Source organism: Nicotiana tomentosiformis, chromosome 6 (genome assembly GCF_000390325.3).
Source record: "Nicotiana tomentosiformis chromosome 6, ASM39032v3, whole genome shotgun sequence".
In the NCBI taxonomy this organism is placed as follows: Eukaryota; Viridiplantae; Streptophyta; class Magnoliopsida; order Solanales; family Solanaceae; genus Nicotiana; species Nicotiana tomentosiformis.
Genome location: NC_090817.1, coordinates 134,948,770 through 134,969,106, shown reverse-complemented (window position 1 = coordinate 134,969,106; position 20,337 = coordinate 134,948,770). Strand labels below are relative to the sequence as shown.

Below are 20,337 nucleotides of genomic sequence, written 5' to 3'. Positions count from 1 at the left end.
TCCTCTTTAACCTGTACTGTTGTAATTTGTTCTTGTTTATACTAAGTCTATACAAATTGTCACAACAACAACAATAACACACCTAGTGTAGTCCCACAAGTGGGGTTTGGAGAAGATAGAGTGTACGTAGTCCTTACCCCTACCTTTAAGAAGTTACCCCTACCTTTAAGAAAGCAGAGAGGATATTTTCGGTAGACCCTCATCCCAGGAACAAATTGTCACCAAGATATAAATTAAAGTGATGGTATATATATACTTTCTATACACAATAACACTACTAAGAAATCTTAGTTCCACCTTCCGATTCGAAGCAACATAACATGGAAAACAATGTCCAATCATAGGATCACTCGATTAATAGGTCAATTCTCTGCTACCTCCCCGTTCACGACATCTCGGAAGTGAGAGGTACCCAAGTTTTCTAGCAAAGATATACTTTCTTTCTCGACCTCCTTGAAGCAGTAAGCAGGGGCTTGCCACTTTGAATCCTCCAGCACTTTCCCCACCTCAAATGTCATTATATGTTCAACCAAGCCTGCATTGTTTCGCATATTTCAAGCATTAATTAAACTTTATCATAAAGGAAAAAGAATAAGAGAGAAAGACGGCTACATTACGTTTCTTACATGAATGTTTGATTTTTTTTGGGTTCGGACCGTGGAAGCAGTCATTAATACTTGTATTAGGGTAGATTGTCTACATCACACTCCTAGAGATGCAGCCCTTTCCCAACCCTTCCCCAGACTTAACGTAAATACGAAATGCACCCCTAGAGATGCAGCCATTCCCCAGACTTAATGTGAATACGAAATGCTTTGTGCACCGCGCAAGTATTAGTGGTAGGATGTCTACATCACACCCCTTAAGATGCGATATTTTCCCAGACCCAGCGTGAATAAGGGATACTTTGTGCACCGGATTGCCCTTTATCAAGAGCAGTACGAGCGTCGTTCAGCTAAAGAAACGGTTGGAGTGTTCATCCTAATGGCAAAATTCCAGTAGCAAAACTTTGAAAGCCTTACCACCTTAAATGTGTCAAAAATTGAAGTTTATCTCATTAGCGGTAGTGAATATATGCATACAATAGTGAATTTCACTATCGAAAAGAACGGTCCTCTTTATCATACAAGTAGTCTTAGAAGAAAATTTTATAACCCAAGTTTCAAGCATAAAAAAACTAATTCTTCCCTAAAATAGACGCCTACGAATTCAACAAATTATAGACATTAAAGAATAATATTTGCATACCATCATAAAAATGCCAATAAACAGGAATCTTGGTAACAGCATCCTCGTAATACCGTAGGAAACCAACCTTGTCCCAAACATTACAAAGGAATCCATCCTTGTACTTTTGTCCTACATAATTTGAACCTTCAAGCCAATTAGGTCTAAGAATTCCCACTGGGAAATGCCTAACAGTACACTCCTGAGTAGAATCCAAAGTGAAATAAAAGGAAGTACCATTTTGCCATTCAACACCATACAAAGTCTTTCCCAATTGGTATTGGTTTATATGCATGTACCTTTTGTTTGGCCAATCGTACCAAAGGTCCACTTTCCTAAGACCTTGAGTGTAGTTCATGATTGTAATGGCGTGGAATTGGTGAGGCCATGGCTCGGGAATTGGGTCTGTGGATTCTGATTCAAATGCAATTGAAGGAAACAAGAGAGTGTATACAGTGACAAGGAAGATGAATTTGATAGGAGGGAACATTTGTTCTTGTTCTGTGTTTTTGGTTTTCTTCAGGGGTATTCAAAGATAAAAAGTAAGCAAGTGAATAAATAAATCAGCTAGAAAAACTTAGAAGCAAACATGTGGAACATAAACTGCGAAGTAGATAAGGTCCATGTCACTTTATGGTGCTTCATTTCTAAAGGAAATTGAATAAATTTTATTGAAGAAAAATATTTTACCAACACCTAAATACTTGTGGTCAAAGTATCAAATTAGTAATTTTCTATGAAGTCAAGAAATATAAGTTTACCCGGTAAGAATAGAAGAATAGTATAAGGTTTGACTCCATTACAAAAAAATATTTTAGGTTTTCGGTTAAGTAGTAAGTGGAAAGTTTGTTTTTATTTTTGTTTTTACTCATTAACTATAGCCTTCCACCTCAAAAGTTACGAGATTGAGCAAATTGTCTACAATTTTCAATGCATTTGGCATAAGCTGATGCTGTGAGAATAAAAGTAATTTTATAAACTATACATAAAATGATATAAAATCACTGACAAAGTAATTCAAATCGGATATTCACTTGCAGGACAGAAAATAAAAACTAATGATACAAGTGAAAACAAAAAGTGGTGGTTAATTTTTTTTTCTTAACGTTCTACCGTATATCATTCTTCTTCCACGAATCCGTTTAATTTTTTAAAATTAAGAACATGTGAAGTTTCATTGAAATGACTCGAAACAATTTAATTATCATAAAAGCTACGACATGAATTTAGTATATGTCAAAATCCCAATCCCTATCCCATTTTTTTACATAAATTTCCATTCTCTTAACCTCAACATCACCGAATTATAAAGAACATATTTCAATTACTCAAAAAGGCATGCTCTCCTGCAGAGCTACAAAAAACACTACTAGAAGTACCAGAATGCTGCTCCTCTAATCTGTACTATCCAAAAGTAACAAATGGTACATGAAACTACAGACAATCTATCCAGAAGTGGATTGCTAGAAACCGATTTTGACACATCCCCAGAATTTGAAGACTAGGTAAATCAATTTTAACGATTTATACCGATAGCTATAGTTTCCCATAAGCAATATCAATTTTCAGTAGACAGTTGGGCAGTAAGCAAAGGCAGATTGTAACATAATTACCATGAAGTAGTATTCTTGCTTCAATCTGTACTTGATCACATTCTTGTTCCAAAGCAAAAGAAAGTGAGCTGATTCTGGAATTAGTCCTCAACACCCACTTTTAGAAGTTTATCTCACGTCTCTCAGCAAAAAACTTACCACTCACGACCTGGTCAGGGAGAAGAGCAAGCCAGACTGCAGTATCAGCAGCGTCTTCTGGAGACGTATGTCCAGCCCACTCTGTCATTGCAGTCTTCACCCAACCTGGGCAATAGCAATTCATATATATCTTATGACCCTCTGGCCTGTCTGAAAGTATTCTCGCCATTAGCCTGGTGTAAGCATTAGCTGCAAGCTTTGACAATGAGTAGTCAGTAAACACTTGCGGCCACCCCCCAGATATCCAAGTCCCATCTTTTACTTGTCCCAAAAACGTGTTCACGGTATTATCAATCAGTTCCTCTGACAAGGAATTCACATCCTCAAGTTGTTGTCTCAAGCTGACATTTGCAATTCTCTGGTTGGCATCAAGCAAAAGTACATCATTTTCAGATGTGAAGGAAATAAAGCTGTTTGCATGTTAGAGACCTCGAGCAGTTTTTTGTTTTGATAACCGTGGTGTCCGGGCTAGCTTGCGCGCACCTCGACTAATTCCACGGGATACCTGCTATCTCCCACTAGCAACAGGTACCATGTAATCTCATGTAGTTATTGCTTTTGACGAATTGCAAAAATTTCCTACGAAGCACTATAATGAGAGTGAAGTATTGATCAAACTTGGTTTCAAAGTAAACAAATGAAAAGTACTCTTCCGCCGCCCCAAGCCCCTTTTAAATAGGTGTGTATGAAACTCATAATCAACGATTCCATTTTTGTTAAGAGAACCCATAACGCACAGCATCCCTCTCTATACATAAAAGGGAAACTTATGTAGACCATATATAATATTTTCTGCACTCAATCTATGCCATGCCAGCACAGGTACTATAATGAAAAATCATCCTAAAGAAACAGATTCCACTTTCGGAACCTTGAGAATTGCAAAAAGATTTAAAGCAAGATGAAAAGGACAAATAGAGTGAGAAGAATAACAAGAGTGAAAAGGAATGCTATGGCACTTACATTCCGTCTGCCATTAAGTCTTCCCAATCGTGAGGTCACATTAACAATACGAGCACCAAAAGGAGAAGGCCTCATTAATGGAATCATAGCTTTAACCATACTTTTGGTGCCAAAGTAGTTGGTCTTTATAACGGTTTCTGCAAATTCAACTGAATTATCTGAGCCGAAATTGAAGTTGACTCCTGCATTATTGATCTAAACATTTCCATATCATTAGCCGAAGGGCCAGATTCGCCAAAAACAGTGAACAAACAAAACAACAACAACAACAGCAACAACCCAGTAAAATCCCATAAGAGAACAAACAAAAATGATAACAAAATGAAAGCAAAGCAACGGTAACTATAGCATAATGGCCCCCCTCTTGCTTCTCTTTACCCTCCACCCCCCACCTAAAAAGAAAAAACAAAATTGAAAAATAAACACAAAGAGCACATACAGACAAAGAAGTACCAGAAAATCATGCACCATTTAAATATCAGTAAGTTATTGAAAACCAGTCTGGTTGCATATGCTACCAGTGCTAGCCCATAATGAGAAAATAAAGTAGATGGAGTACCAGTATATCTAAACCGCCATATTTTTCTTTTATCCAATCAGATAATGATTGAATTGATGCTGGGTCCACAATGTCCAATTGATGAAATACCACATTCAAACCTCCTTCTTGCATGACTTTTGCTGCTTTTTCACCAACACGAGTTTCTCGCGATGTAAGAAGTACCGTTAGGCCATGTGATGCCAGTTGGTGAGCAATTTCAAATCCAATTCCTCTATTTGCACCAGTCACAACAGCAATAGAGTCAGATGACCACCATCTGTAAACCATCTGCCGTCTATAAGTGTAATGCTCGGAATCGACATCTTAAGACGAATCAATTTGACTGAATGAACCATATAACAGCTCGATAGTTATACAGTTGATATGGTGATTATTTAGATCTTCTAACAGCATAAATAGTCAAAAGATTATCAAGACGCTTTGCTAGGGAGTATCATCTTGGTTCACTATCATGACTAATTGGAAACTGAATCAAAGAACTGATCATTTGCCCATGTACGGACAGTATACGTGTATTATGATTCACAGGAAGTCTAAAATCTGTTGCAGAGATGAAGTACAAAACCACCTTCTGGATAATGTAAGAAAACTAATTGCAACATAAATAAAATAATCTTCATAGTTTTTCTAAATATGTTATTAGGACGATTTTATAATCAACAGGCTCATTTTTCCATCTAAAATGCTGGAGCAACCATGCAGAATAAATGCAGTGTGTATAACAGGATTAGGTTTCTATTCATTGAACAAGGTTCCTAAATTCCTTCACGCCAAAGGTTCTTAAATTCCTTCACATTGTTGCAAGTCTTATCTCATAGTAACAAAAATAGACATTAACAGAATGATATGACGGGCACTTTATCAGAATCCAAAACTGCATCCAGGTAGTTGAACTTGCAGTGCACAGCTGTTTACATGCGAACAATCGTCATTTAAAACACCTCCAAGATAAACAAATGTGCGTTATTGAGTATCTCATGCACGTTTATCTGGAAAAGCCTTCCTAAGTGTTTCGAGCTTATGGGGGTCACTTATTCCAACGGACAAACTTCTGTGTAAAACATATTACATGTAGACCAATTATGTAGCAGTACATTCGAAGTTAAAATGCTTCAGCATATCTCGTTTAAGCTTCAGAGCAAGTATGCAAAATGAAACCATCCCCAAAATCATAAGAAGCTAAAATTGAATATGCTAGAGACTGCTCCATCATCTACACACTATTTCCTCTTCATAATTTTTCTATCTAAGTAAGGGACATCTATTATCTTGATTTTTTGTTAAATCATAGGCTTAAACTACAGGGGAAAATAGGCTCTTTTAAGCACTTAACAATTAAACACTTTGAATGATTATGTTTGACCCAGTTAAGTACAAAATGCAAAAATGTCAAGAAAACTTTTTCATGGATCAAAAGACAGTCCAATTAGACCGTAATTAACACTTCCTTAATATGAAATAGGATCTTAAACAAACATAAAGAGTGAAATTTGTGGAAACTTAAAAGTGAAAATAAAAATCGGACCTTTGGTGATCAGAATAAGGAATGGTACGGAGAAGAGATATTTCTTGTCGTCGCTTCTCTCTTCTCTCTTGCGCTCTCTCCTTTTTACCCATTAATTCCTTGTTCAGAGCTCTAGCTATTCTACTCTCTTGTTTCGCTCAGTACTCATTTCCAGATTTTGCTTTGGTTTCAGACTTTAGAGCTAACCCTCGCGTTCCTACGGTGCTACTCTTTCCGTAATAATGAAATAACATATAATAAGATATTTGTCCTTCTTCAATGCTTTTCTTTTAAAGCTTGGTTAGACGTCTATTAAATCGTATTGTTACTTTAAATATAATATGTATTTTGATTATTACTTGAATTTTATTGTATCGTATCATTAAATTCGCGTAACGGTAAAATATACCATTTTATATAAGGATCGATTTGGTATGAACGCGTCATTATCTTGTCTTTTTCTCTTATCTTAACCTTAATTATTATTAAATAATTTTATTTTCTCATTTACCTTATCTTTTTATATAATAATTTTACCCTGTATCATAATTTTTCTTTAAAATATTACAAGTTTATTCTTTCATATTAATGATGCGTGATATCATGAAACAATGGCAAATAATACAATTTATACAAATATTGTATTAATCAAACGATACGTTACAATACAATATGATACATCATGAAATAATATGTAACAACCATGTTAAAATAAAATTTAAAATAAGATTTACCAATTTATTTAGTTTAAACCGGACATATATCCTATTTTTAATTTAATAAACTAAATATTTAACAATAAAAATATATTTATCGAATAATTCTATTTCTATTATTTAATTTTTATATCATCATTGCACGCTATTATAATCTTGAATAATTTATTTTCCAACCAAATAATTTTTGTGTTAATAATGCGTTAGTATAAAATAAAACTCTAAAGTAACACATTTAAAAAGTACGGAGAGAGAGATTGATAAATTATTTCACTTTCAAGCTGAATACATAATTATTAATTTAGCTGCTTGCAAAAGCTATTTGTAAATTACTTTAAGAAGCTGCTTAAAAACCTGCCTATAGAATAGTTTGTAAGCTTCTCACAGTCACAAGCTACTTGTAAGCTTCGCTGCTTGCAAAGTAACTTGTGAGCTATTGCAAATAAATATTTCTTTTTTTATTTGGGATGATATAAATTGGATATATTAAAAAAAAATCACTATTAACTTTTGAGACGAAAGGGATAAATTAGAAGTTGTGGAGCGACAACACATTGTATTTGTCTATGTTTTATTTTCTTCCTTTGCCAGGGCTGTTTGCAAGTGACACGTGTCTTCCTGTGAACACCTATCTCTGTTGTTGCGGTCTCTACTCTCCACATCTCCTTAAAAAATCAAAGTTCAAAATTTCTAGTTTCGACTTTCGTTTGGGAATTCCACGGTATGCATTTCGAAGAGAAAAGCTCGTCCGTTTGGGATTCTTTACCCTAAACACCATATCAGGTTAGTTTCTCTTCCTCTCTTTTTGTATGATGGGATAAAGAAATATGAATATCATGCTAAACAAATTTATCTTTCATGTTGTTACGTACGCTTCCCTTTTGATGCGCTTGGTATGGATGAAAAATACTTTATGTGGAAAAACTTTTACCTTGGTAGATTGTTTTATTACTACTACTAGCATTTTCCAAGTTTTGGGCTGTAGGTGACACAGTAATTGTATAAGCTAGAGGATAGGGTATGATGATAGTGTTTTGATAGTATTATTTAATTTTGAAGTATTATTATTGATAATTATGCCTAGCAAGTGATATGGAGTAAGAGTGGAAATCTTTGTAAAGGAAAATGACTCCTCTCATGTCAAGAGGATGAAAGTAGCGAGATGGATGTGTCGGCATACTAGGAGAGATATGATTAGGAATGGAGATATTTGGGACAAGGTGGGAGCGACCTCCATGGTGGACAAGATGCGTGAAGTGAGACTGCATGTGAAGAGGAGATGCACAGATGCCCAAGTGAGCAGGTGCGAGAGGTTGGCTATGGTGGGGCCAAGGAGAGGTAGATGTTGGTTAAAGAAGTATTGCGGAGAGGTGATTAGGGAGGACATGACACTTTTTCAGTTTGCCAAGGACTTCACCCTTGACAGGAGGGTGTGGAGATCCAGTATTAGGGTAGTAGGTTAGTAAGTAGTCGAGCGTAATTCTTTTACCTATATTGTTTTTATATGCCTATAGTACTAGTGTATTCTCGTATTTCCTATTCTTAAATTTTTAATACTACATTCTATTTCTCTTGCTTCAGTTATCTTTTTTCTGGCTATGGCTACTGCTTCTCTTTACATGAACTAGTAGTGGTACCCGCGCGATGCGCGGCCAATATTAAAAAATATTAATTAAATTAAATTGTGATCAGGTTTGTTTGAACATATTATATCATATTGCTTTAATAAATTTCAATTGTCATCTTATTTATCAATATGATATACCCAATAATAAAATCGCTAGTAAATTAAAGGGACTTATATAGTCATTGAATAACTTTTTTGTTTTATATTTTTCTTTATTCTATTATCCAATGTTTAGTATTTTTACATTGTTAATAGAATTTTTTATTAGCATATTACTTTGTTTAATATTTTTGTTTGCTCGCTTTCTTTTTGTAATATAAGAGAATATATATATATATATATATATATATATATATATATATATATATATTATTAATATTAATTTTTTTTATTTTATATTTTATTTTGTTGTTGTCAATAATATTATCTAAATTTTAATGAATAAAATCTCTATTAAATTAAAGGGACTTATATAGTTATCGAATAACTTTTGTTATTATGTATTTTTCTTTATTATATTATCCAATATTTAATATAATTGCATTATTAATAGAATTTTTTATTAGCATATTACTTTGTTTAATATTTTTGTCTACTGCTTTCTTTTTATAATATAATAGAAGATATATATTGTATTACTCTTGAAATATTTTTTAAATTTTAAATTTTATCCAATTGTTCTGCAGAATTTATATGAAATTTAATGAATAATTTAAAAACTCCAACTTGAAACTACTCTCCAATTTGAATGGACAGTGTTTTTTTAATTTTCGTTTTTTATTATAAAACATTTTATTTTATTATTTTATAGATATTTAAATTCAAAAAATTAACCAATAACTAATTATTAACTAAATAACTAATTATTAACTACTTATGCCATGTGACTTTTTTCTAGGCTGCCACTTGGCTTAAGCATAGGGCTTTTTCCTCTTCTTTTAATAATATATAGATTTTATAGATATTTAAATTCAAAAAAATAACCAATAACTAATTATTAACTACTTATGCCATGTAGTTTTTTTTCTAGGCTGCCACTTGGCTTAAGGAGAGGGCTTTTTCCTCTCCTTTTAATAATATATAGATTTTACTTTGATGTATTTCTTTATCTAAACTGTTGCGATTATGCTTTTCTTGAGCCGAGTGTCTATCAGAAATAACCTATTTCTTTTGCTTCAGTTATCTTTTTTCTAGCTATGGCTAGTGCTTCTCTTTACATGAATTTTCATTTGCTGTATTTACTTATCTAAATTGCTGCGATTATGCTTTTCTTGAGCCGAGTGTCTATCAGAAATAACCTCTCTACCTTCACAAGGTGGTAAGGTTTGCACACACACTACCCTCATCAGACCCTACTTGTGAGAAGATAGTGGGTATGTTATTGTTATTGAAAATGACTACCCTGTTCCCCATAAGTGGGAAGACATTTTCCATATATTGGTGCAGAACATTTTCCTTGTAGAAGTATTTCCACAATTCAGAGTATCAAACATTGGAAATATCTCATACCAAGACACCCTTTGTCTATCCATAGCATCACCTGATGTCTTTTTGTCAGCAATAACAATATAACGAACAAGCGTCTGTGAATCGAGTAATCTGCGTAGGAACTATTATTGTTAGATGACAAAGCTATAAAACTTTCTTAACTCACAAAACTTCTAGAACTTAAACCCATGGATTGCTAACATGTTGAAATAGTGCAGTTCTCAGATATCATAACAAGAAATGAATTGGGAAAGTGAAAAAGATGACGAGCAAATTAAAGTGTCAGCTGCTTGTGCTGGCAGTCCTACTGCTAATAGCGATTAGCCCAAGTTTACTAAGAAATGAAAACAAGGTGAAAACTTCCGTTTTCCGATCACCAAAATTTGTGTTGGAAACTGGATTAGTATGTAACAAATTTTACTACAACATAGCTTTCCCGAAAAGCCATATTGCTATCAAAAGTTTTAATGCTGAAGTAGTTGATGAGGCATGGAATCCAGTTCCTCTTCATGAAACATATCTCCACCACTGGCTTGTTGTAAGATATTATCAACGAAAAGGTGTTAAGGTGTCAAAGTACCATGGCGATCTGAGGTTCCAAAACTCTGATTTTATTATAGCGAGTAACTCAGGGATGTGTGAAAGGGATCTTTATCAATATTTTGGCCTTGGGTCTGAAACTCGTAAAACAGCAACATATGTTCCAGACCCTTATGGTATAGAAGTTGGTAATCCAGGAGAAGTACCTCCTGGATATGAGGAGAGATGGTTGCTTAATGTGCATGCGATTGATACACGAGGTTCTGAAGATAGGCTAGGATGCACAGAGTGCAGGTGTGATCTTTATAATGTTACAAAGGATGAGTATAACCGGGATATAGGACCAGATTATATTGGAGGCTTGAGATGTTGTTATGATGAAACAAGATGCAGAGTTGGAAAAGGGTTTGAGGGTCTCGAGAGAAGCTTGTACCTGAAGTATACTATCAAATATGTTGACTGGGATGCTTCCGTTATTCCTGTTGAAATTTATATACTTGATGTTACTGATACATGGAAAAAGCCAGAATCAACAGGACTTATGTCAAGACATCACTGTCAGGTGATGAACATTTCCGCTTTGTGCCATTCATTTTCAGTTAATCAATCAAATGTGCCTCAATCCCAAAATAGTTGGGGTCGATGATATGATCATCTTTATAATATCTGTGGAGCATTTCTGGTGGTTTCTGCTAGAAGTATCTCCAGCATGAAAGGAAAAACAGAGTTCTATCATTTGAACTTTGGTAAATGAGAATCGATGGATACCAGGAAAGATTCACATCGACCTTCACATTTTTGCTATTATCTTCATTTATTATCGAGTTCTCGGGATTATCCAATATGAATGTAGAAATGCTGATAATCTGATTTATAAAGTTACATAGTTGCTTTTGATTACTGAATATTTGCAGCCAATAATGTGGTTGAACTTTTCTGATACAGATTGAGTATGACGTTGAGTCATGTGCTACTGCTGTTGCTAATGCTGGACGCGTGCATAAGAAAAAGATAAGTGTAACTTTGCCTAATGGTGGAGATGTTGTTTATGGAGTTGCTCACCAGCATTCCGGTGGGACTGGTTCAACTCTCCGTGGCGAGGTAGTACTTTGAGATGTTAGAGTTTGTTTCCTTGATCCTGTTAGCTTAGGATCTAGTTTATTGCGTGACTCTCCGTATTTCTAATTGGTTTCGTAGGATAAATTCTTTCTCAATGATGCATGTAACTTTGGACTCTATCTAAACATGTTTCACAATCTCAATAGTTCCTGCTTCAAATGTATTTAGGTGATAAAGATAATTCAAATATTCTGCTTGTTTATGTTACAAAACAAGTTTGTGAATTGTTATCTAGAACCTAGAGATGGTAAAACCATTGCTTGCCCTCCTCTTAAATGGCTGGGGAAAGCTGTATGACTATGACTATTTTCATTGATCTGTAGTAACTTTGTAGGGAAATTATGCAGCACTGTTTCCTCCCTACTTCCGCTAAATATGGTATCTATGCTTACTGACGTTTCACAATATTGTTTCAGTACTATGGTTAGCGAAGGTTTAAAGATAATGATGTGTCACATATCTTTTTTGAGTTTGTCTTGATGTTCTTGTGATTGTTTCAGTACTGCAAAGGAAAACATATGCGAATGATAAATTCTTTTTTGTTCTCTGCTCAATTTGCTTAGGATGGACGGGTTATATGCTCATCGCTTCCAATCTACGGGAAAGGAAAGGAACCAGGGAATGAAGCTGGTTATATTGTTGGGATGTCCACTTGTTATCCGAAGCCTGGCTCTGTCAAGATATCTAAGGGAGAAACTCTTACTTTTGTATCAAAGTATAGCAGTGCCCAAAGGCATACAGGAGTTATGGGCCTCTTCTATATTTTGGTTGCTGAACCGTCACAAAAGCGCAGCTCTATCCTGCATTCTACAGACAGCGTAAGATCTTGGTTCATGTTAATTACATCCAAAAAATACAATTTATCTTTCTGACATTCATTTTATTATGTCAATGGTGTTTTCTCAAGTTTGTGTGAAGCAGTCACTAATGCTTGCATTAGGGGAGGCTGTCTACGTCACATCCCTTGGGGTGTGACCCTTCCTAGGACCTGTGTGAATGCGAGATGCTTTGTGCACTGGGCTGCCTTTTTATTTTTGTTTTCTCAAGTTTCGTGAAAGATCCTAAACTTGCCGTTCCTTTGTTTCTGCAGACTGGTGAAATTGTAATATTACATAATGCTGTTTGGGCCATAGCAGGGTTTGGAATTGCAGCACTTGTTGCTGCATGCAGCTGTAACTTTTCAAAGTCGGAGCGGAAGAGAGGAAGGGTATGAATCTATTCTAATGTGAAGTTCTTTCAGTCCAATTTCTGGTGACCGGTATAATATACAATGTGAGCTAGATTTTGTCGGTTCAAGTTGGTCCTTGGTGCTGATGCAAAACTTTTGCACAGTTTAACTGAAGGTGTTTTAGTGTATGGGGTGATATAGTCTCTTGCTTTTCTAGCTACCTATAGCATAGCATGTCTGTATATCGGATAGTGAATACTTTGTTTCCTTAAGAGTATTTGTATAGAGTTTCAACTTCGTCCAAAGCTAATTCAGTTGTATCTGCCTTTGAGAAAAAGCCTGAATCAGGCTTTAGATGGTGTTTAAGATAAGACAATATCCATGGGAAGAGGTTTGATCAACAAACTAAATGCAGATGGAGATCTTCTTGTCTTGTTAAATACCGTATAACGCGCTTTTTTGCATGCTCTATATGGTCACATGTTCAACAGCTATTGATTGTTGCAACAAAGATTGGTGTTTGTTAGTAGTAATTATTTTCCAGCCAATAGCTTTGTTTCTCAACTGTATTTGACATGGTCAACACATATGAACATGATAAATGACTCTCATTTGCAGAATATAACAAGCCTCTAGTGAATAATGGAAGTGCACTAGGGAGACTTTTTCAAGGTGAAAAGTTAACCAGGAATTAATATTGTTAGCTCGTAGTCATACTGATAAAAGATCTTTAACTACTCCAACTACTTTGTCTTGATGGTTATATCTTAGAACCACTTTTTCCTTGCTAGTGTGATTTAGTGGTTAGTAAATAAAATATCATTAAGTGATTGGGGAGGCCAGGCCGACATTAACAACTCGTATTATATAGTATTGTTATTTTAAATACAATATTTGTTTTAATTTTTTTTAAAACTTTATTGTATCATATCATTAAATTTGTCGTTATATAACAACGAAAAGCGCCACTTTATGCAACGTCCGATTTGATGCTCTTCCTTATTATTAAATAATTATATTTTGTTCGTTATCATACTTTTTTATGTAATAATTCTACCTCGTACTTTATCTTTTTTTTTATTATATTGCAAGTTTATTTTTCATATTATTAGTGCATGACATCGTGAAACGACGGCAAACAATACAATCTATCCAAACATTGTATATATCAAAACGATACTGTACAGTACAATATAATACAATAAAATATAATACCATACTATACATTATGAAATAATACATAACAACCATCCAAACAAGCGGTAAGAGGTTGTTTGGTTCAATTGTGGGATGGAAAAGAATATCTCACGGTTGGATTATCCCATAGGATTAGTTATTTCACTTTTTATATGGGATAACTAATACTATCATGATATAAAATTTATCCCTTAAACACTAATAGTCAATAATCAAATATGGGATAGATATAATTACAAATTCTATTATGGGATTACTATTCTTAAACTGCAAAAGTATTAAGCGATTTACTTATGTGTCCATTTGGTACGGGCAAGTTGGTTAGAAAATCACAATTTAAAAAGAAAATTGACATTAAGAGCTCAAATAATTAGGACCGAGTTGTTGCGAAAAATATCGTCTTTATTACAGCTAAAGCGTTTAGCACGTTGTACGCCATCTGCAATCCTGCCATTGGTCCACTGTTGCTGCGTTTTCTGCACGACTCTCACACTTTGTAACAAAGCTAAATTAATGCTAGTCGATGTAACTGGGCGTTTCATCTTTTTCTTGGCGATCTCCTCTTTTTGTGGAAAAGAGAAAATAAAACTAGCTTTTAATCCAGAAAGCTCTTACAACTTGTTTGGGTCGTTGTTACATGTCGTTTTATAATGTATTGTATTGTATTATTTAAGGAATATAATATTTGAATCGATTATATCGTTTGCCGTCGTTTCATGGTGTCCCGCACTAATAATATTAAATATAAACTTGTAACAGGAGCGTATCTAGGGGGTTTACATCGGGCACGTGAACTCATGCTCCCCTCCCTAAATCATGTATAGTAATGTTATATTTTTTTTATTCCTTTTTAAATATATGTGTGTGCACCCATGCTCAAAGTATTACTTATGATGTGATGGTTATTGGGTGTATCTCTCTAGGTGAGGTTGTGAGTTCAAATCTTATGTCAATCTTGTTATTTTTTTCTCTCTTTTTTCTAGAACTAGATGCCCACGGGAGATGGGCGTGTCTCGCGTTATTTTTTACGTATTAATTAAGTACTTTTTCTTTTTATTTCTTTTTTGTTTGGTTTATTCTTCAAAATTTTCACACATTGAAATTCATATTCTTCTTTTGTCATTGTAAAATCTTATATGATTAAACAAAATATGTATATTATAACTACTAGTAGTGTATGATGTAGCATATAGTCAATGGGTTCAACTGATCCCAATATTTTCAATATGAAAAATAGATATAGATGTAAGAAAATTACTATTTAAAAAAAATTGAACTTATAATTCCAAAAGTGTAATGGGTGCGCAATCGTAAGAACTAAAGGTTGAACCCACAAAATTTATATTCCGGATCCACCTCTTCTTAATAGTGCACCCATCCTGTCAAAATCCTGAATACGCCTCTGACTTGTAACATTACTAAGGAAAAATATGATACATAGTAGAATTATTGTATTAAAAAGTAAGGTAAATGATAAAATATGATTATTTAATAATAAGGAAGGGTAAAATGAGAGAAAAAGGCAAAGTAACAACACACCACGCCAAATCTGTCGTTCCATAAAGTGACATTTTTGGTCGTTATATAACGACGTATTTAACGATACGATACAATAAAATTTAGTAAGTAACAATCAAAACAAACATTATATATAAAGTAACAAGACGATACAATACAATTGGTAACAACCATCCAAACAAGTTGTTATTAGTCAAGCTAATTCTTCATTATTCATATGTTTCAAAGACAAATTGTTCACGAGGAGAAGTGTAACGTGTGTAATAGAAAATTATTTTTTTCCTTAAAAATATTTTAATACTCTTAGCGTTTTAATTTTCCAATGTAGAGTCGATGGTTTGCCCGATATAATCGGATTTGATTTTTGCTATATTTTTTAGTAACTTTCGGTACAGTTTCATAGCGTCTCCACTCCCTAATCTGCTTTTCCAACATAGAGTCTCTACTCCCTAGTTGATGTTTTTAGACATAGGGTCTTCACTCCCTAGTCGCTTTTCCAACATAGGGTCTCCACTATCTAGTTGATGATTTTTAGACATAGGGTCTCCACTCTCTAGTCGCATTTCCAACATAGGGTCTTCTCTCCCTAGTTGATGATTTTTAGACATAGGGTCTCCACTCCCTAGTCGTTTTTCCAACATAGGGTCTCCACTCCCTAGTTGATTTTATTTTTAGACATAGGGTCTCCACTTCCTAGTCACCTTTTCCAACATAGGGTCTCCACTCCCTAGTTGATTTTATTTTAGATATAGGGTCTCCACTCTCTAGTCGTTTTTTCAACATAGGGTATCCACTCACTACTTGATTGATATTTTAGACACAGGGTCTCCACTCCCTAGTCTCTTTTCTAACATAGGGTCTCCACTCCCTAGTTGATATTTTTCCAACATAGGGTCTCCACTCCCTAGTTGATGATTTTTAGACATAGAGTCTCCACTCCCTAGTTGATTTTATTTTTAGAGATAGGGTCTCCACTCCCTAGTCGCCTTTTCCAACATAGGGTCTCCACTCCCTAGTTGATTTTATTTTAGACATAGGGTCTCCACTCCCTGGTCGCTTTTTCAACATAGGATATCCACTCTCTGGTTGATTGATATTTTAGATATAGGGTCTCCACTCCCTAGTTTCTTTTCCAACATAGGGTCTCCACTCCCTAGTTGATGATTTTTCAACATAGGGTATCCACTCCATAGTTGATGATATTTTAGATATAGGGTCTCCACTCCCTAGTCTCTTTTCAAACACAGGGTCTCCACTCCCTAGTTGATGATTTTCCAACATAGGGTCCCCACTTCCTAGTTGATGATTTTTAGACATAGGGTCTCCACTCCCTAGTTTTTTTCCCAGCATAGGGTCTCCACTTCCTAGTTGATATTTTTAGACATAGGGTCTCCACTCCCTAGTCGCTTTTACAACATATGATTTCCACTCCCTAGTTGATGTTATTGTAGACATAGGGTCTCCACTCCCTAGTCGTCTTTTCCAACATAGGGTCTCCACTCCCTAGTTGATTTTATTTTTGACATAGGGTCTTCACTACCTAGTCGCTTTTTCCAACATAGGGTCTCCACTCCCTAGTTGATTTGATCTTAAATGTAGGGTACACCATTTCCCGATATCTTTGCCAATATAGGGTATCCCATTCCCTGGCTATATTTTCCCAGCATAAGGTACATCAATCCTTAGTTGAGACATCCTTTTGACAATAAATGAACACAATCCACATAAAAGAAGAAGAAGATATTTTCAGGGTACACCACTCCCGACCTTTTATTGCTTTCAATAAAGAAGTAGTTTAGAATTTTGTTATAATAACTTACGAAATTTTTCTAGTGCAAACTGGGGCAGAAAAATTTCGTTCGATTGTTTGTTTTGGTGTTTGAGTAGGTTTTATCTCGAGGCACATGGTTCGAGATGACCAAAAGAAGAAGTCTCAATTCAGAATAAAAGAAAATAAAAAATAAGTGAATCCAAAATGCAAAAGCAATTGAAAAGATGTGGAATGCTAAGACATGACTGAAGCCACGAGCATTGGAGTCCCGTTTTGATTAGAAGAAGCTATAGAATAATGAACTGGAAACTACAACTAGCGAGCATCAAGGTTTACATCAGAGTCTGCATGAAGAACCAGTCAAGACTCAAGATCAAGCTTCTGAAGACTCATAGATAGGAATCTTGTAACTCATAATTGATAGGCTTATTTAGTTTTTTTTTATTTTGATATAATAGCAGTACCGCGGACCGGAGCCTCGACGGAACCTAACTCGACTCCTCAACTCATTATTCCACCATTCTTCTTGAACTACACGCGACCTGATTCCCCAATAACCCGGAATATGTAGGCTGTCCAAAATCAGGACTCGGTTGCACCCTATCTTTTATTTCTTTTCCTTTTGAATAATGGTTTGGTCAAATATTAGTCACGTGGCTCACCTAGTCTTTGCCTGAAAACTCTTCATGTTTCCAAGCAAAGAGGGGCAGTTGTGAGCACCTAAGTTTTGACTATATTTGAATTTTTATCACCTTCTACTATGTAAATATTTTCAGAATTTAATATATATTTTTTTAGCTTTGTTACACTTTTATATATATATATATATAAATTATTAATAATTTAAAAGGTCAATTATTACTATTATTATTATTATTATTATTATTATTATTATTATTATTATTATTATTATTTTTAAATAAAATGAATTAAAAACCAAAAATAAATATATATATTTTTTTATAAAAACAAATTTCAGATGGGAATTAAAAATTAAGAAAAGTAGAAATATAAAATTAAAAAGTAAAAGTAAAAGTAGGTAGAAATTATTTAATAAAAAACGTAAAAGAAAGTGACAAATTTAAAAAATAAAAGTAAAAGAATGTGGAAATTTAAAAAATAAAAAGTAAAATAAAGTTGGAATTAAAAAATAAAAGTAAGGTTATCTGGTTTTTAAAAAAAAAAAAGTAAAAGTAAGTGGAAAATAAAAAAGAAAAGTAAAATAAATGGGAAATAAAAAAAGAAAAGTAAAAAAGTGGAATTTTAAATATATTAAAAGTAAAAAAAATGAGAAATTAAAAAATAAAAGTAAAGAAAAGTGGGAAATTATTTTTTTTTTAAAATAAGAAAAATGGGAAGTGGAAATTCTTTTTAATTAAAAATAAAAAAAATAAATAAAAAATAAAAATCTCAAAATTTCGAAAATCTTTTCTATAAATAGAAGAGAAATATGATGAAAAGGGTAGGGAGAGAAAAAGGAAAAAATAGTGAGGAAGGAATTGAGAAAAATTTATTTTCTTCTTCTAGGATAAGAAAATTTCTACTCGTGTCATTCTTTCTTCGGCTTTATTTCGAAAAATCCAGCAGCTTCACCACCCCAAAATCACCAGCCATTGACCACTTTTGAGCCATTATTAAACCCTCCCCTCCCCCCCCCCCCAAAAAAAAAAAACTCCAAAAATAGCCACTAAATCGTCAGTTTTGCAAGGTCGATTGAGGTTGCAAGTTGAGATTTGCCGCTCGAGTTTTCCGTGGTCCGAAGGATCCAGTTGAGAGCTATCCGATCATTGAGTGGTTGTAATTTAAATCCACAATCATCAATACAAAGGTTCACTTCTCTTTCTATTTTATTTTTCTCATTAATGTTTTGAGTCACTCTGTTTTAATTTAACTTTGAGTATGATATGATCGAGTTCGCATCTGAGTGTGCTAAGATTAATTTGTTCTCATGTTGAGTATTTGTTAAGATTAATTTATTATCCTTTTTAGTAGTTCATATGGTTAATTTTATTGATGAATATGTATTAATTCGTTACTTTTCTTGTTTATTCAATGAAGTAATGGCTTTCCATTTTAGCATGCTTTAGTTTCATTTTGATATCCTATCTTAGTTACTAAATTGGTCCTGCCTGTATCTATCTATTCCTGCCATAAATTTAGTCTAATTTCAAATATTGGTTAGCAGTAAAATTATAAGAGATTAGGTTGGACCATGATTGGTGTAAGACTTTAATTGAATTTTCCTAACGTATTTATGGGCTAATTGTTGCACATGACCAAAAACAAATAAACATTCACAAGCTAGCCAACTTTTTCCATAATTAATTTACTTCATTTCCTCCATAATAATATACATACCTCATGGCCTTACAATAATGTCAAAATTAGTAATTGAATAATATTCGAACACCGTAGCTTGATTTAGGTGCGATTAATAATAAATCATCGTAACTATGGGTACGGTTCATGTGACATAGTCATGATACGTAAACCCCAATTCAAGTGTGCGTTTCACGCGACTTGACCATAACTTCAAATAAAAATAAAAATAAACATGTTATAAATCGCGGCTGCGTTTTACGTGGTGCGGTTTGCAATGTGTACCAAAACGACAAGTTTGCAACATCGCGACTTGTTTAAATAAATTCCATAAATATTAAAAGGCGGTAAAAGACAAAAATGCACAATAGGTTTAAAACATGTAATAAATCAGATAATTACGTCAAGTATTAATTGTTAAGCGACCGTGCTAAAATTATGGAACTCGGGAGTGCCTCACACCTTCTCCCAGGTTAACAGAATTCCTTACCCGATCTTCTGTGTTCGCAGACCAAAAATAAGAGTCAAATTTTCTCGATTTGGGATTCTAAAATAAACCGGTGACTTGGGACACCATAAATTATTCCAAGTGGCAACTCTGAATTAAATAAATGATCTCATATCGATTAATGTCACTTTAATTGAAAAAACTCCCCTATCACTTATCCCTCGGGAAAAAGGAGGTATGACAATTCCTTTTTTTTGTTAGGAGTTTTATAGTTGAGAAATTCGAAGTCTTCTTTTGGACCATAATATGAGATAAAATGCATACACAAGTTTTTGGAATATATATAACACCAAAATGCAATATGGGTAAACATTTTTTAATATTATAATTTTTTCGGTAAGAAAGTTTCGAAACTGAGC

The 20,337-nt window shown here is 34.0% G+C and overlaps 3 protein-coding genes across 5 annotated transcripts; 1 reads left to right on the top strand and 2 right to left on the bottom strand.

The window, feature by feature from the left end:
- Nucleotides 1-229: 229 nt before the first annotated feature.
- LOC104092915 (uncharacterized protein At4g14100-like) lies at nt 230-2,269 on the bottom strand. The gene is made up of 2 exons (XM_009598610.4): nt 1,249-2,269; nt 230-535 (listed from the first exon to the last, which is right to left on the bottom strand). Exons 1-2 carry the CDS (start codon nt 1,715-1,717, stop codon nt 363-365), a joined length of 642 nt encoding a protein of 213 aa, XP_009596905.1. The 5' UTR covers nt 1,718-2,269; the 3' UTR covers nt 230-362.
- Nucleotides 1,278-6,263, bottom strand: LOC104092916 (uncharacterized). Of its 3 annotated transcripts, XR_011408880.1 has the most exons (5): nt 6,029-6,249; nt 4,501-4,759; nt 3,942-4,136; nt 2,841-3,336; nt 1,278-1,359 (listed from the first exon to the last, which is right to left on the bottom strand). XR_011408880.1 is itself a non-coding variant. In XM_009598612.4 (4 exons), the coding sequence occupies exons 1-4, from the start codon at nt 6,118-6,120 to the stop codon at nt 2,941-2,943; spliced, it is 942 nt and encodes a 313-aa protein (XP_009596907.1). In that variant the 5' UTR covers nt 6,121-6,263; the 3' UTR covers nt 2,411-2,940. The 3 variants fall into 3 exon arrangements, 2 of the variants coding, with proteins under 2 accessions (XP_009596907.1, XP_009596908.1); XM_009598612.4 differs by lacking the exon at nt 1,278-1,359 and having other exon boundaries at nt 2,411-3,336; nt 6,029-6,263; XM_009598613.4 differs by lacking the exon at nt 1,278-1,359 and having other exon boundaries at nt 2,411-3,336; nt 4,501-4,825.
- A 3,335-nt stretch (nt 6,264-9,598) lies between these two features.
- Nucleotides 9,599-13,019, top strand: LOC104092914 (uncharacterized). Its single transcript, XM_018769713.3, has 4 exons — nt 9,599-10,940; nt 11,324-11,479; nt 12,061-12,315; nt 12,588-13,019. The coding sequence occupies exons 1-4, from the start codon at nt 10,101-10,103 to the stop codon at nt 12,708-12,710; spliced, it is 1,374 nt and encodes a 457-aa protein (XP_018625229.1). The 5' UTR covers nt 9,599-10,100; the 3' UTR covers nt 12,711-13,019.
- Nucleotides 13,020-20,337: the final 7,318 nt, after the last annotated feature.

Bases quoted from the DNA above. Each gene is read 5' to 3' on its own strand.
- LOC104092915 (XM_009598610.4), bottom strand. From the start codon at position 1,717: ATGTTCCCTCCTATCAAATTCATCTTCCTTGTCACTGTATACACTCTC. The intron at 536-1,248 runs GTATGCAAATAT...GAAACAATGCAG, and splicing joins TTATTGGCATTTTTATGATG to GCTTGGTTGAACATATAATG.
- LOC104092916 (XM_009598612.4), bottom strand. From the start codon at position 6,120: ATGGGTAAAAAGGAGAGAGCGCAAGAGAGAAGAGAGAAGCGACGACAA. The intron at 4,760-6,028 runs GTCCGATTTTTA...GATGGTTTACAG, and splicing joins CCTTATTCTGATCACCAAAG to ATGGTGGTCATCTGACTCTA. The intron at 4,137-4,500 runs GTACTCCATCTA...GGAAATGTTTAG, and splicing joins ATGGCGGTTTAGATATACTG to ATCAATAATGCAGGAGTCAA.
- LOC104092914 (XM_018769713.3), top strand. From the start codon at position 10,101: ATGACGAGCAAATTAAAGTGTCAGCTGCTTGTGCTGGCAGTCCTACTG. The intron at 10,941-11,323 runs GTGATGAACATT...TTTCTGATACAG, and splicing joins TGTCAAGACATCACTGTCAG to ATTGAGTATGACGTTGAGTC. The intron at 12,316-12,587 runs GTAAGATCTTGG...TTGTTTCTGCAG, and splicing joins TCCTGCATTCTACAGACAGC to ACTGGTGAAATTGTAATATT.